This window comes from Natator depressus, chromosome 20 (assembly GCF_965152275.1).
Source record: "Natator depressus isolate rNatDep1 chromosome 20, rNatDep2.hap1, whole genome shotgun sequence".
Classification (NCBI taxonomy): domain Eukaryota; kingdom Metazoa; phylum Chordata; order Testudines; family Cheloniidae; genus Natator; species Natator depressus.
The window spans coordinates 1,430,702-1,447,062 of NC_134253.1; the positions used below are offsets into that span (position 1 = coordinate 1,430,702).

At 67.1% G+C, this 16,361-nt stretch overlaps 1 protein-coding gene across 5 annotated transcripts; it reads left to right on the top strand.

The window, feature by feature from the left end:
• Positions 1-533: 533 nt before the first annotated feature.
• CACNB3 (calcium voltage-gated channel auxiliary subunit beta 3) lies at positions 534-16,027 on the top strand. 5 transcript variants are annotated; one of them, XM_074934961.1, is made up of 13 exons: positions 534-625; positions 9,165-9,287; positions 9,793-9,915; positions 10,094-10,209; positions 10,563-10,627; positions 11,256-11,275; positions 11,701-11,781; positions 12,681-12,739; positions 12,925-13,034; positions 13,483-13,634; positions 13,868-13,963; positions 14,151-14,300; positions 14,783-16,025. In XM_074934961.1, exons 1-13 carry the CDS (start codon positions 587-589, stop codon positions 15,095-15,097), a joined length of 1,449 nt encoding a protein of 482 aa, XP_074791062.1. In that variant the 5' UTR covers positions 534-586; the 3' UTR covers positions 15,098-16,025. The 5 variants fall into 5 exon arrangements, with proteins under 5 accessions (XP_074791062.1, XP_074791063.1, XP_074791061.1 ...); XM_074934962.1 differs by lacking the exon at positions 534-625 and adding an exon at positions 766-895; XM_074934960.1 differs by lacking the exon at positions 534-625 and adding an exon at positions 2,045-2,185 and having other exon boundaries at positions 14,783-16,024.
• Positions 16,028-16,361: the final 334 nt, after the last annotated feature.

Consider the following 16,361-nt stretch of genomic DNA (forward strand, 5'->3'; position numbering starts at 1 on the left):
CCCCCGCCCCGTCCCACACGATGCCCCTGCCCTCATGCGATGCCCCTGCCCCGTCCTACACGACGCCCCGCCCCATGGCACCCTTGCATCCCACCCTCATGCGACGCCCCTGTCCCAGGCCCCTGCCCCGTCCCACGCGATGCCCCCGCCCCATCCCAGGCCACCGCCCCGTCCCACGCGATGCCCCCGCCCCACCCCAGGCCCCTGCCCTGTCCCACGCGACGCCCCCGCCCCATGGCACCCTCGCATCCCACCCCCATGGACGCCCCCGTCCCAGGCCCAGGCCCCTGCCCCGTCCCATGCAATGCCCCCGCCCCATGGCACCCTCGCATCCCACCCTCATGCGACGCCCCCGCCCCGTCCCACAAGAGCCCCCGAGTTCAGGGCTGCTCATGCACCATTCCACAAGATGCTTGTGCACCATCCCGAGAGAAGCTCATGTGCTGGCCCGGGAGCCGTCCCGTGGGAGCCCGTGGGCTGGGCTTCCTGCCTGTGTCCTGCGAGAGCCTGGAGCTGGGCTGGGCTGCTGAGCCAGGCGGGTGAGGAGGCAGCCGGTGCGTCTCCTCCTGGGAAGCAGCTGCCTTGCATGTCTCTCTCCAACTCCAGCGTCTTCCTGCTCCACGAGGTAACGGGGGTCCCAGCACGCGCGGGCCCAGGCAGCGTCCGGGTGGGCACCCTCGCCGTGCCACGCCGCGTGTCTGTCGAGCAGGGCTGGGGGCGGAGGCTGCACCGTCGGCTGGGGGCAGGAGGAGGGAGTTGGACTGGCCCTGAAAGAGGGTTCGGGCTGCAGACTCAGCTGCTCGAGGCTTGGGCCGCCCCCCCCGCCCCCGGCAGGAGGCTTCCGGGAGGCCGGGCGGTGAGGGCCGAGGGGCTGGAGTTCGGGCACAGCATGGAGGTACGTGGGAGAGCTGGCTGCGGTGCCAGCCAGGCCGACAGGACCAGCAGGGCAGGGGCCAGAGAAAGCAGCCGAGGGGCTGGCTGGGACTGAGGGCTCAGCCCCACGCGGAAGGGGAGCCTTCGCCTTCCAGCCCCACGCCAGGCCCCTGGGCGCTCACCCCCTCATGCTTCCCACTGCACCAACTCCCCCAGGGGCTGGGGTAGCCCAGAGCCCCCCTGCACGCATTACCGCCTACAGCACCCCCTGCTGGGACAGGCGGGGACTGGAGTAACTGGGCGCACCCCCCTATAGCCAGGGCACCTGCCCCACCCCCTGCAGCGCCCCCTGCTGGGACAGGCTGGGTGTGCACCTTTCCCACCCGGTCAAGCTTTTTGGGTGGTGGGGTCTCTCCTGCCCCCTGGTTTACGGTGTGTGCGTGGGGGGAGCTTGTCTGCGGCTTCTCCCACAGCCAAGGAATATTTCATCCCTATTAAATATGACTCAGCATCGGAACTGGGGGCAGGGTGAGCAGCCCCCTGGCTCTGAAGGGGGGAGGACAAGAGATGAAATTGCCCCAGCCCCCCTCAGCCCCAGCTGCCCTAAGCAAACGGCCCCAGCGCCCCCCAGCCCTTTGGGGAGCAGGACACTGCTTCGCATGCACCCCAGGGCCACGCACCAGCCTGGCCGGCAGGCTGTCCCAATGGGTCATGGGGTACAGGCCAGGGGGTTCGGGGTCACCCCACTGCAGCCAGGCGAGCATGGGGGGGGGCCTGGCTCCGGGGCAGGTTCGGGGCTGGGGCAGTGAGTTCCCTCCCATGGGGCAGGGAGATGCCCTTGTCCTGTCCTGCTGGGGGGGGGGTGGGTGGACCACGATGTACTGCCCTTCCCCCCCACAGTTAGTGTGAGCAGCTGGGGAAGGGGATCAGGGTGCGAGCTGCCGGACCCCCCCCTTCGCTGGGCAGCAGAGCCCGCCCCCCCCAGGTGCTCCCCTCCCCGGGGGGGCCGCCCTCAGCCCCCCCCCAGCCGCTAATGGGGCGCCGGAGCCCCTCAGTGGCGGAGGGAGGGGCGGGGGAGGACGCGGCTGGGGGGGCAGGGGAGGGAGGAGGGAGCAGCGAGCGAGGGGTGGGGGGCGCGGAGCGGGCGCAGCCGGCGGAGGGGGGCGGCCACGCACCCGGGGAGCGGCCGGGCAGAGCCGAGCTGCGGGCGCAGGGAGCGGGGGGCTCGGCTCGGGGCGGGGGGCTCGGCTCGGGCTCGCTGGCCCCGTCTATGTCTTTTTCTGACTCCAGCGCAACCTTCCTGCTGAACGAGGTAACGTGTCCCCCCCCCGTGCCCCCGGGTCGTCGTCCCCGCCCTGTGCCTCCGGGTCCCCCCCGCCCTTCTCCCCGGACCTGGGGGAACAGGGAGAGGGATGGGGGGGGCAGGCGAATTGGGAGGGGGCTGTGGGGGACCAGGGGGAGCTGGGGGTGACAGACAATTGCTGCTGAGTGGGGGGTGCTGTTGCAGGCGGTTGGTTGGGAGGGGAGACTTTTTGTGGTGGGGGGCAGGGTGGTGGAGCCCCCCGCATCTGGCTGGGGTTCAAGGTTCCTGCCCACCTTCCTCTCCCCGGCTGCCAGGGGTCACTTCTGGAGGGAGGGGGCATCTAGCTGGTGGGCCCAGACCCAGGAGTCTGGGGGGTGCAAGGGGTGCCGCATGGCGGGGGGGGTCTCTCTCCTCTTCCACACCCCCCGCTTGCCCCCAGCGCCCAGGGGAGGTGCTGCTGTGGAGCTGTGTCCCCAGGGCTCACTGGGGGGGGGGACAATGGGCAAATCCCAGCCACGGGAACGCTGGGCTGGGCTGGGGCAGCCCCATCCACTCCCCTCACCCCCAGCACAAGGGCAGCTTGTCCCCGCTCCCCCCCCGGGCTGGCTCCAGCCTGCTTGGAAAGGCCGGAGGCCATGGGGTGCCCCATGGCGGAGGCTGTGTGCGGTGCCAGGGCAGGGTGGGGGGAAGGTCAGTGCAGGGCCCCGATGTTCTTTGTGCTGGGAGCTGGGTGGGGCCTGCCCAAGTGAGACCCGCTGCTGGGTGTGTCACAGCCCCCCGCCCCCCGCTGCAGTGCCACGGAGGATGCCAGTCTGATGCAGCCCCCCACTGGGGGCATGTGCCGCTCTCGTGGCCCCGGTTCGATCCCCCGGGTGCCGGCATCCTGGGTTGTAGGATGCTGCAGGGCGGGGCGGGTGGTGGCTGGGCCATGGGATTCCGGCCGGGGGGGTAAACAGGGTGTGGGCAAGGCCCAGGGCGTTTCTCTGGGGGTGGGGGGCTAATGGCGGCTCAGTGAGAAGTGCAGAGTGTTCTCCGGGATGGAAGCCCTCACCCCATCATTTCCATCTCTCTGGTTTTCCCCTCCGCCCCCTTCCCTTCCCCCGGCCTGTGCAGAAATCTGCTGCTGGCTCGGAAATGGTAATTACCTTTCCATTTCCACGGAGCGAGCGGCTCAGGGGCTGGGAGCCTGGATCCTGGGACTAGGTCTGTGCACAGAGGGACACGGATCCTGGCACTAGTGCACAGGGGGACCGTGAATCTGTGCACAGAGGAACACGGATCCTGGCACTAGTGCACAGGGGGACCGTGAATCTGTGCACAGAGGGACACGGATCCTGGCACTAGTGCACAGGGGGACCGTGAATCTGTGCACAGGGGGACACGGATCCTGGCACTAGTGCACAGGGGGACCGTGAATCTGTGCACAGGGGGACACGGATCCTGGCACTAGTGCACAGGGGGACCGTGAATCTGTGCACAGAGGGACATGGATCCTGGCACTAGTGCACAGGGGGACCGTGAATCTGTGCACAGAGGGACACGGATCCTGGCACTAGTGCACGGGGGGAACTGTGAATCTGTGCACAGGGGGACATGGATCCTGGCACTAGTGCACGGGGAGAACTGTGAATCTGTGCACAGAGGGACACGGATCCTGGCACTAGCGCACGGGGGGAACTGTAAATCTGTGCACAGAGGGACACGGATCCTGGCACTAGTGCACAGGGGGACCGTGAATCTGTGCACAGGGGGACACGGATCCTGGCACTAGCGCATGGGGGGAACTGTAAATCTGTGCACAGGGGGACACGGATCCTGGCACTAGTGCACAGGGGGACTGTGAATCTGTGCACAGAGGGACATGGATCCTGGCACTAGTGCACAGGGGGACCGTGAATCTGTGCACAGAGGGACACGGATCCTGGCACTAGTGCACGGGGGGAACTGTGAATTTGTGCACAGGGGGACATGGATCCTGGCACTAGTGCACGGGGGGAACTGTGAATCTGTGCACAGGGGGACATGGATCCTGGCACTAGTGCATGAGGGAACTGTGAATCTGTGCACAGGGGGACACGGATCCTGGCACTAGTGCACGGGGAGAACTGTGAATCTGTGCACAGAGGGACATGGATCCTGGCACTAGTGCATGGGGGGAACTGTGAATCTGTGCACAGGGGGACACGGATCCTGGCACTAGTGCACAGGGGGACTGTGAATCTGTGCACAGAGGGACATGGATCCTGGCACTAGTGCACAGGGGGACCGTGAATCTGTGCACAGAGGGACACGGATCCTGGCACTAGTGCACGGGGGGAACTGTGAATCTGTGCACAGGGGGACATGGATCCTGGCACTAGTGCATGGGGGGAACTGTGAATCTGTGCACAGGGGGACACGGATCCTGGCACTAGTGCACGGGGAGAACTGTGAATCTGTGCACAGAGGGACACGGATCCTGGCAGTAGTGCACGGGGGGGAACTGTGAATCTGTGCACAGGGGGACATGGATCCTGGCACTAGTGCATGGGGGGAACTGTGAATCTGTGCACAGAGGGACACGGATCCTGGCAGTAGTGCACGGGGGGTCTGTGCACAGAAGGGTGCATGTCCTTACTCCCCCCCCACACATTATATGGGTCACCCCTGCCCCTGGAGCCCCTTCTCTTTGCCCTCCTCTCTGTAGCCACAGCCATGAACCTGCAGCCTCTCCCTCCCCTGCCTGTCTCTCCTCCTTCCCTGGCACCAGCTCTTTGTTCCCCTTCAGCTGCTCTCTGCCTCTCGCTCCTCCCTGCCACGCCCCCTCCCTCCTTGCTCCTGCTGTCCCCCCCCGCCCCCGCTCCCCCACTACCAGCCCCATCAGGCAGGTGTAGCTGGGTCCCAGGACCTGCAGGCCCCCAGCCCCCCCAGCTGAGCCCTCCCGTCCCCAGCCCACGGGCAACTGCTGTTGTTTTGCCAGCCCGGCGGGAGCCAGAGCCCCTGGCTCCCCCCCCGCTGAGCAGGGTGGGGCCAATACAGTTTGGGCCCGCCTGGGGGGTCCGTCCCACTCCTGCGCTCACTCCTGCTGCTCTCTGAGCCCCACACGCCCTGGGCTCCTCCATGTATGACGACTCCTGTATCCATGGCTTCGAGGACTCCGAGGTGGTGAGTCGGGGTGCCGGCTTTTGGGGGGGGGTTGGCAGGGAGCCCCTTCCCCGCAGGGCTGGGAGCGCCGGGGGTGCTGCTCTTGGTTGGGGGCTCTGGGTTTCTGGCAGGCCTCCCCCCGCCCACCCTCCGGTTATTTATACAGCCCCATAGCCATGGTGGCATTTCCAGCCCCGCTCCCGTAAGGTGGCAAGATCGGGTGCGGGGGGGCTGGTTGCTGAGCAACAGCTGGCACCCTGGGGGGGAGCTCAGAGTCCTGGATGGGCACCTATGTGTTGGCATGGGGCGGGGGTGCTGTGCTGGGAGGCGCAGGTGTTGCTGGTTACAGCCCCTCCCCCCCCGACATGGGGCAGGGGGTTTGTCTCTGCGCCTGGCAGGGGAGTGCCAGGGTTTTTTTTGGGGGGGGGCTGTAAGCCGTTAGAGATGCTCTTGGCTTTGTCGGAATGTCGCGGGCAGGGATGCTGGGGGGGGCGCCTGGCATAGGGGGTGCGCTGTGCCCTGAGCTGGGGGGAATGTCGCCCTGCAAGTGCCCGGTGTGGGGGTGCTGTGCAGAGAGGGGCTGCTCCACGACCCAGTTAGGTCATAGCTCTGCAGAGCCCACGGCCAGCCTGAGCTGCAGGGTATGGGAGAGCCCCGGCTGCGCCCGCCTGCAAAAGGCACCCTGGAGCCCACCCAGCCAGGCCATGGGGCTGCGCCCCCCTCGGGACAGAGCCACATGCCCTGCCCCCCACAGCTAGACCCCGGGGCTGCAGCACAGGGCCAAGGAAGGGGGTTGGGGATCGGGATCCCAGCAGGGCAGGAGAAGGCCAGGGCGTGGTGGGGATGTGGCAGGCAGGGGCAGAGGGGCACTGGGCAAGAGGGGACACGGGTGGGGAGGAGAATGGGGGTGCTGGGACAAGCTGTGCCCATGGCAGTCAGGCTGAGCCTGGCTCACGCAGCTGGGCAGGGGCGGCTGGAGTCGCTCCCGGAGGGGGGGAAGCTGCTTTTCAGAAACAGAGCTGGGGACCTATAAATATTTCACTGCAGCTTCTGCTTTTGTTCTGGGGACGCAGCAGGAGCCGTTCATTTAACTAGGCGGCTCCCGCCGAGGGGGTGGGGGGCAGAGTACACCCCCACTTCCAGCTCAGCCCAGCAGCCTCTGCACCTTCCCCTGCCTGGTGCACCCAGCGCCAGGGTGTCTAGGCACCCAGGGCACACCAGGGTTTATCCCCAGCAACGCTGCCTAGGCCAGGGGGTGGGAGGGGTTGGGCAGGGCTGGGAACTTGTGGGGTTCACGGGGGAAGCTCAGCACTGGGGTAACACAGGGCCAGGGGTTCACGAGGCATGGGGGGGAGCTCCAGGGGACAGGGTGGGGGGAAAGCTGGGGGGGCTGGATACTGTTGGGAAGTGGCAGGGCCAGGGAAGCCAGGGGCGCTGGGGGCATGGGGGAGGCCGGGCAGGGGGCAGGGCAGGGTGCTGTGGGGAGCGGGGCAGGCTGTCCCGCGCTAGCCATGGCTGGTGAATGGGGCTGGAGTGACTCGGCAGCAGGTAGCTGGGTCGTGCTTGGTGCTGCCCGGGGGGGTCGGGTGCCCACCACAGGCACATCTGCTTGGCTCTGAGGTGCGTGGGCTGGCGCCAGGGGGCCGGATAATCAGATGAAACAACAAACCCGCCCCCCTGTGAGGCTGCTGCCGCCCGGCATTTCCCAGGGTCTGCGGTGCCACAGGGAGCCCTGGGCACGGGCCGTGAGGAGCGTGGGTGACATGGGACCTGGCGGGTCCTCTGGGTCTGTGTCCCCAGCTTGCAAAGGGTTAAAGGTCACTGCAGGGTCAGTATTTCCGGGGGGGGGCACACTCAGCTGGGAAAGGAAGGGAAGGTGTCTCTGGCTGGCGGGGGGGGCCGCCCCATCTCTGGTCCCTCGTCTGACGCCCTGTCCTGCTCAGACCCTGTCCTCTGGCCCAGCAGGCTGTGAAAGATGGTGAGGTCCCCTCCCCCCCCAGTCATTATCCTCCCCCTGCCATGCAGAGCCAGAGGGTTCATAGTGCTCAGGCTCGGGGGGCAGGGCTCCTGCACTGAATAATGGGGCTGACCAGCGGGGTAGAAATACACCGGGTCTGGAGTGAGTCTCACCCCACAGCCTCTCCCTGGGACCGGGGCGTTCACAGGGCTGCCTGGAGGAACTCAGACCCAAAATTGCAGAACTGCGAACAATGGTAACTGATCGCTGAAACCTGCCTCCGCCCCAGGCGAGGACTGGAGGGGAGCAAATGTGACGCTGACTTGTAAAAGGGGCTCCCGAGGGGTTCCCGGCAATGACAAGCCAGTGAGTCGAACTTCAGTCCCAGGCAAACTGGTAGGAATGATCAGCCACAGAGATGGGGACGAGCCAACCCGGCTTGTGTCACGGGAAATCGCGCCTCACCGATCTATTACAATTCTTTGAGGGAGTCGACAAGCATGTGGACAAGGGGGATCCAGTCAACTAGCGCATCTGGATTTTCAGACTGACTTTGACGAGGTCCCTCATCCAAAGGCTCTGAAGGAAACTACGTAGCTATGGGATGCGAGGGAAGGTCCTCTCCTGGGTCACTAACTGGTGGAAGGGTGGGAATAGGCCAGTGGGAACCCCAGGGGTCTGTACTGGGCCTAGGGCTGCTCAACACCTTCAGTAATGATCTGGGGCAAGGGGTACACTGGGACGATGGTTAAGCCCAAAGCAGGCTGTGAAGAGCTACACAGGGACCGCCCAAAACGGGGTGACAGGGCAAGGAAATGGCCGCTGGAATTCGGTGCTGGGCAGCGCAAAGTAACTCGCACTGAAAGAGAGAATCCCACTACACACAGACAGCGATGGGGTCTAACGTCGCTGCAGAACGAGAGCTTGGAGTCACCGAAACTTCCGCTCAATGGGCAGGGCGGCAACCCCTGTCCCCCCAGCCCCCCGCCCCAGCCAGCCGGTACCTCTGGCATCTGCCGTCATGTTTGTTCATTCGCTCCCCCCCTCCCTGTAGGCCTGGCAGGCGGGGAGCGAGGGGAGCTGGCAGCCACAGCGGCTCAGTGTTTACCCCAGGCGGGTGCTGGCACGCCCTCCACTCGCTGGCATGGCCCTGCCGCTGACTTCACCCTCCCGGGGGGCGGGGAGAGGCTGGAGCCTGGGATTTGCTCCCTCTGCCATCTGGGGATGGAGCCCGGGCCAGGCGCGGAGGAGACACCCAGCAGGGTGGGGAGGGGGGATAAGGGACCATTTCCCCCCCCCTCCCCGGGGGCTGCACCTGGCCCAGGCTGCTCTCCGTGAGCAGGGCTGGGGGAGGGCAGGAGCCTGAGCTGCGGGGGGGCACAGCAGGGCTGTCTGACGCCACCAGCTGCTTTGTGCCTGCTGCCTCTTAAAGAGACATGCACGGCCCTGGGGAGGCTGGCCCGGGGATCCCCCTACGCCACGCTCCCCATCCCCCAGTGCAGACACACCAGCCCCACGTGGCTCCCCGCATCTCCCCTGTCTGGTGCAGCGCTGGTGCAGAAAGTGACTTGTACCAGCGCATCTGACCATTGCCTGGGGGCATGCACCGCTACAAGCCGCATTTCACACTAGCCACTCCACTCGGGGGGGGGGGAGCCGCAGGGGGGGCAGCTTCATGGTGTTATTTTTAATCACCTGAGGGGCTGTCAGCAGCACCCACTGCCCTGGAATATCCCAGGGCGGCTCCGGGGGAGTCAGTGCTGTCTGCGGGAGCACAGATCTGGGTGGACGTTGAGAGGTGGGGGTGGGCGGGGGGCGGGGAGGCGTCTGGGCGCAGGGCTATAGCCTCGCTGTGCCGGGGAGCTCCCTGTCCTGCCGCGATGGCACTCAGGCTCCCCTGCCCCGTAGGGCTCAGCCGATTCCTACACCAGCCGGCCGTCCCTGGACTCAGACGTGTCCCTGGAGGAGGAGCGCGAGACGGCCCAGCGCGAGGTGGAGAACCAGGCACAACACCAGTTGGAGAGGGCCAAGGTAGCCAGGCAGGGGCCAAGCCGGGGACAGCCCTGGCTCTACACGGGAGGGGCGCTGCTGGCTGTACCGGACCACGAACCTGGGGCCCTCTAGGCTCTTCCTCACAGCCTGCTCCAGCAGCAGTAGAGGGCCTTGGACACACGCAGCTGGGCAGCCACTAGGGGGCAGCGGTGAACACACACAAACACGTGTGCACACGCTTAGCCAGATGACGGAGTATCATAGAGGTGAGGGTCCCGGAGTCCGGCCCCTCTCCCCTTGGCCCATCCAGCGTGGCATCCTCTCCTTCCCACTGCCCAGGATCAGGCCAGGGGGCCCATCTAGCCTGGCCTCCTGCAGTTGCCCTTGCCTGGGGGTCAGAGGGAAGCGGGATCCCTCGTGCCCCTGGGGCCACGGTGTGACGCTGGCTGGCTCCTGGCCGCAGATGGCATGGTGTGTGTGTGTGTGGGGGGGCATGGACGCCCAGCTGCCCAGTACTGACCCCCGCCCCTCTGCTCTCCCCCAGCACAAGCCAGTAGCGTTTGCCGTGCGGACCAATGTCAGCTACTGCGGAGCCCTGGATGAGGAGTGTCCCGTGCAGGGCTCCGCCATCAACTTCGAAGCCAAAGACTTCCTGCACATCAAGGAGGTGAGTCTGGAGTTGGGCTAGAGGGGGAGGGGCTGGGAGCCAGGACGCCTGGGTTCCGATTCTGGCTTTGCCACCAGCTCCCTCAGGGCTGGGCCCAGGGCCAGCTACTATGTCCCAGGGCAGGGGGCTTGGTCTTGCCCCCGCTCCCCCGTAACAGCTCCTGCGGGTGTCTCCCCAGAAATACAGCAATGACTGGTGGATCGGGCGGCTAGTGAAGGAGGGGGGGGACGTCGCTTTCATCCCCAGTCCCCAGCGGCTGGAGGCCATACGGCTGAAGCAGGAGCAGAAAGCCAGGTAAAGGGGCCAGCGGGGGGGATTCTATGGGCCTTTCCCCCTCCCCGGCAGCCTGGCCCCCTCGGGTCAGTGTAGCCACCAGCAGAACGGCCACCCTGCACCGTCAGCCCCACGGCCCAGAGCTCTGCCGTTGAGCTAAAGGGCAGCTCCCTTAGCCGGCAGCAGTAGCAGGCTGTTACCCTGTGTCGGGACTAGCCGCGGGGGCGGGCATGGCACGCGGTGCTCACTGTGTGGGCATATTACACACACAGCTCCTGGTGGATACCTCTCTTCTGGGGCTTTACCCCCCTCTTGGGGCTTTACCCCCTCCGCCCCCCGGGGCTTCCCCTCTACTCACTGTGGCTTCTCCCCAGGAGATCTGGCAACGCCTCCGGCCTCGGGGACCCCAGCAAGCGGCGATCGCCTCCCCCGTCCTTAGGTAACGGCTGCAGCGCAGGCCGGTGGGCAGGTCCCATGCACAGCTCCTGCCCCTCAGCACAATCTCCCAACCCCCTCCCTTCCCACTCAGCTCCAGCTCCCCCCCCCTGCACACAGCCCACCCCCCAACCTGCCCTCCCCCCTCACACACTCACTACCCAGCTCCAAGTGGGAGGTGTGGGGGGACATAGGTCAGGTTGGAGGGGCCCTACGGGCTGATCCCTCCTCCCCTGTGAACTCACCCCCTGGGGCTGCCGAGGGGCCAGCGCCAGGAGCCCCACCCTGCCAGCTGCCATGCCCCCTAGTGGCTTCACCCGCGCTGTGGCCCTGCCCTGGCTGCACCCTGGGCAGCCCCCGCCAGTGGGGATCATGGGCTGGGTCCTGCAGGGATAGGCGCGAAGTGGGGAGCTGCCACTCAGCTCACCAAGGGAGAGGGCTGAACACAAAGCTAGCCAGGCGAGCTAGTGACCCTGGGGGAACCGTGCTCAGGATTGCGGCCTGACCCCCTGCAGTCAGGGGGACTCCGGGTTGACCCTGCTGTCCCCACACTCAGTCTCCCCCAGCCCCTCGCTCTCTGCGGCTCCCACTTTGCTTTCACCAACCCTGTTTCTTCTTTCCTTTCCAAAAAGCTAAACAGAAGCAAAAGCAGGTGAGTGGTCAGGGCAGGTTTTGCCTGGTTGCCAGCAGCGGGCAGCGGGCACTCTGCACACACCCTGCAGGCTCAGAGCGGGTGCTGACGTGGGGGACGCCTGAAATGAATGCAGCCACTTCTGGGGCAGAGCACGCCAGCGTGTAACTGCCGAGCAGCCGTTTAGGACCAGAGGGGAAGGAGAGATCCCTATGCTCAACTCAGGCCGCAGGGTGGGGGTTAGGGAGGCCCAGCCTCAGTGGCCTATGGGGGCGCGGATTTGCCCCGGACACCTGGGTTCTCTGGGGATCTTTGATGAACACCAGCCAGTTGGTTCTAAGGCCCCTCCAAAACTGGCCATCCAGTGTCCCTCTGTGTTCGCCTCCGGGCCTGTTTCCCCCTGCACTGAGGGGCCCTCACCTGCCCCCAACCCCTCTCTCTCGCAGGTGGAGCACATCCCGCCCTACGACGTGGTTCCCTCCATGAGACCCGTGGTGCTGGTGGGCCCCTCCCTGAAAGGATATGAGGTAGGAGGGGCGAGGGCGGAGCCTCACCGGGGATTCCCCAGCAATGGCCCCGCCCCCGGCCCAGGAGGTGCTGGAAAGGGCAGGGGTTGTCTGGCAAAGGGGAACATGGGCTGAGAACTGGGTGATATTGGGGGGCCCCCGCAGGGGAACCAGGAGCCCCATTGTTTGGGGGGAGCCCTGCTGCTCAGGGAAGGGGAGACGCCCCATCACTGGGGGGAGGCAGAAGGAAGGAGAGGAGCCCCATTGCCTGAGGGCAGGCTAGGGCCCAGGCAATAAACTGCGGGGACCCCTCTGACCGCGCCGAGGACTCCATGCGGCAAGGAGACCTCCCAGGCACCCCCCTTACGCCGTGCTCAGCTCCTGGCACAGCGCCCCTGCTCCCAAAGCCCAGGCCCCGCCATTCAGCTAAGGGAGAGTCCCTGCCTGCTGTCGGCAGGAGAGGGGCTTTGACACACAGCGGAGCAGTTCAGACCCCGTCCAGCAGTGGGCAGCGGTGCACGCAGTCGCCCCCGGACACGCCTGGATGCACACACAGGCCCAGTGGCTCTGTCCTTCTCTGCACCTGCCCTCGGCTGGGCTCGTCCCTCCGCACCCTCCCCGGAGCCCTGCTGCCCACCATTGCTGGCCCACGTGACCGCGGCGAGCAGATGGCACGGCCGCGGCACCCTGGCACAGCCGCCGTCTCCCTCCTGTCCCAGCCGGCACGTCCTTCCCTGGTGCCATCTGCTGCCCGGCCGTGCCCGTGCGGGAGGAAGGGCTGGCGCAGGACTTGCCCTGCGCTGACCCCCGGCCCCCGGGGAGGGGCACGACCCCTCTATGGGATGGAGCACCAGGCTGGCATAGGGAACCCGCTGTACCCCTGGGTCTGGCTGACCACCCTGGGTCTTTCTGCCCCCCAGGTGACGGACATGATGCAGAAAGCGCTCTTCGACTTCCTCAAGCACAGGTTCGATGGCAGGTGAGCTCCCCCCCCCACGCCTCCCATCTGAGGTGTCCGTCCCCATACCCCCGAGCCATGGGGGCTCGACTCCCCCTCGGGGCAGCCCTGAGCCCAGCTGGCCCGGGGGGGTGTGTGTGTGCCAGATCTGCCCTGGCCCCCAGGGGACGGCCCTGCCCTGCCTGTCACCCTCTCCCCCTCATCAGGATCTCCATCACCCGCGTCACCGCCGACCTGTCCCTCGCCAAGCGCTCCGTCCTCAACAACCCGGGCAAGCGCGCCATCATCGAGCGCTCCGCCACCCGCTCCAGCATCGGTGAGTCGGGCCGTGGGCAGGGGGCAGAGCTGGGGTAGCCACCCCCCACACACACACACCTGGGGGGCTGGCGGAGAGGCAGCAACCTGCCCCAGGGGCCCCCGGCCAGGTCAGACTGGAGGCTTCCAGACGCAACCCCCCGGCTCCCTGAGCGGAGGGCACGGCTCACCCCCACCTCCATCGGAGGCCCCGGGACCTGGCGTCTGGGGGGGCAGAGATTGGCTATGGGCTGCTTGGGCCAGGACAGGCCCATCTGGGACCCAGAGCTCAAAACCCCTCCCCAGCTGCACCACACGGCTCCCCTGTGCTGTGTGGGGCCAAGCCGGGGCAGCAGGAGGCACCCCAGGGAGGGGGCGGGGAGCCGCGGGCATGGCAGAGGGAGGCGGGAGGGAGGGGTGCTGGCCTGGCAGGGCTGGGGGGGTTCACGCTCTCTTCCCCCACCCCCCAGCCGAGGTGCAGAGCGAGATCGAGCGCATCTTCGAGCTGGCCAAGGCCCTGCAGCTGGTGGTGCTGGACGCCGACACCATCAACCACCCGGCTCAGCTGGCCAAGACCTCGCTGGCCCCCATCGTGGTCTACGTCAAGGTGTCCTCGCCCAAGGTGAGGGGGGGTGGGGGAGCCCCTAGGGGCCGGGCCGCACCATCAGGGCCGTGCTGGGATTGGGGGGGGGCCCTACTGAGCCCCTGCAGTGCAGCACAGCAGCCCCCCCAGGCCTTTCTTTAGTGACCTCCCATCCACGCCTGAAGGGGGGGCCCGGGGGCTCCGCCTGGCCCAGGGGTGGGGGGGGCTCTGCCTGGCCCAGGGGATGGTGACAGTCCCACTCTCCCCGGCAGGTGCTGCAGCGGCTGATCAAATCCCGGGGCAAGTCGCAGGTGAAGCACCTCAATGTGCAGATGATGGCTGCGGACAAGCTGATGCAGTGCCCGCCGGTGAGTGCGGGGCCGGAGGTGGGACCCCCCCGCCCCCCCACACTCTCAGCCCTGGCTGTGCCGTGCAGCCAGGTTGAGCCTGGTGTTCCCATGCAGGGCCCCAGGGCACGGCGGCTGCCAGCCAGCCTGCTCCAGGCCCCCCTCCCAGCCCAGCCTCCCCCCTGAGCAGGCCCTTTCCTGACCCCAGGAGCTCTTCGACGTGATCCTGGACGAGAACCAGCTGGAGGATGCCTGTGAGCACCTGGCCGAGTACCTGGAGGTATACTGGGGAGCCACACACCACCCGCGGGGCAGCCAGCCCCTCCTCACGCCGCCCGCCGCCATCCCGGGCCTGCAGGTACCAGGGCTCTGGGTTGGCACCGGCCCCGGGATCACACACAGGCTCTGCCCAGAGCCCGGCCCGCAGCACCCTGCCTCCAGCCAGCCTCCCCTGGCTCTGGCACCCCCCTCCCTGTCCTCAGGCGGGGGCCACGTCCCTTCCTGCCAGCTGCTGCCCCACATCCCAGAGGTGGCTGTACCTTGTTGAGCGAGGGACCACGGCACAGCCCCCCTCCCAGAGCTCTCTGCCTGTGGCTAAGGGGGCCGGGGCAGTGCTGGGTGCAGTCCGCCTGGCCCCCTAGAACGCCTTGCCATGCTGCACCCCCCTCTGCACTGCTCCCTGAAACTCAGGACCCCCAGGGGCTGACAGGGCTCCCACTGCCCCCCCGAGGTGAGACAAGCCTCCCCACCCCAAGCTGTTTGGCAGGGGGAGCCCCGCAACAGCCTGGAGCCCCCCCACACTCTGAAAGGGGGCCCTGACCCTGTGTCTCTGCCCCCCAGAACCAGCAGCTGCTGGGGGAGCGGGGTGGCGAGCACTCCCCCCGAGAGCACGGCACCCCGATGCACTCGGACGAGGCGAGCGAGACCTCCCGCAAGCCCTGGGTGGCCACCTCGCCGCGCAGCTCCCAGCACCTGGAGGACGAGTACCCGGACGCCTACCCGGAGCTGTACCAGGCCCACCGGCACCACCACAGCGACCTGCACGGCCCCAACGGGCACGACTCGCAGGACCGGCTCCTGCAGCGCGAGGCCGAGCAGAACCACAACGCCAGGCCCTGGCAACGCACCAGACCCTGGGCCAAGGACAGCTACTGACGGGCACTGCCCTGGGCTCACCCGCCGACTGCACTGGGCTCAGCAAGCCGCGGCCCCGCCCCACCCCTCCCCACTGTCAGACCAGCCCCATGAGCCCACGCAGCCTGGCCTCCTGGCCCCAGCACTGGCTGACCTGCCCCGCCCCGGTCTGCCCCCAAACACAGCCCCCTTGCCCGGCATGCAGCCCCGCAGGTAGCTGGTGTACCCAACTGACCTACTGGGGGAAGGAAAAGCCATCTGTCCTCAGGCCCCCTGCTAGGCATTGCTCAGACAATCTCCCTGGAGGGAAACCCCACAGACCCCTGCCAGGGCGCTGTTCCCATCCTGTCCAGCTGTGAAAGGAGAGGGCTGGGAGCCAGGACACCTGGGTTCTATGCACTGGCTGAGCCTGGGTAAGTCAGGCCCCTGCTCCAGGCCTCAGTTTCCCTGGTTGAAGCTGCAGAGCTGGCAGTGCTTGCTCCAAGCCCCTATGGCCCCCTTGCCCTCTGCCATGGGGCTGGGCTCCCTGGAGCAGGGCCTGGCAGTCCAGCGAACAGGGCACAATTTGCTAAGTGCAAAACCCGCAGGGGAGGATGAACAGCCTGGACCCTGCCCCCCTCCCCTCTTTCAGTGGGGCTCAACCCTGATTCCCCCTCAGCCTGCCCCCCACATCCACCGGGCTTGGCCCCACCGCCCGCACCCCGTAACCACTAGCACCCAGCCACAGCCAGAGAAGCCTGTACAGACTGCACCCCGCCGCCCTCCGCTGGATGGACTGGGAACGGTGTGCCTGAGGGGGGCATAGGTGCTACCCGCTAGCCGCAGAGGGAGATTCCCCCCCGGCTGGGGCCGTGGGGGCTGCGCTGCGGGGGCAGCTGGGGCGAGCCCGCGGGGGGCCGGGCAGCGCGGAGCCGACACGGGTTTGTTACAGCTCGTTTGGAGGAAGCACTTACTGCCCTGACACCTGTTGCCTGTTTAACAAAGAAGCGTTTGCAGTTTAGAGATGGTGTTTGTGTGTCTGCCAGCCGGGGCCGGGCGCCAGAACCCCCGGCCTGTGCTCACCAAGGGGGTGGGGGACAAGGGGCCGGGCACCAGAACCCCCGCCCCGTGCTCACCAAGGGGCCAGGAGCCAGAACCACCCCAGCCTGTGCTCACCAAGGGGGTGGGGGAGAGAATAAGGGGCCGGGCACCAGAACCCCCCCGCCCCGTGCTCACCAAGGGGGGGGGGCAGGACAAGGAGCCGGGCCCTAGAACCCCCCAGCCTGTGCTCACCAAGGGGCCAGAA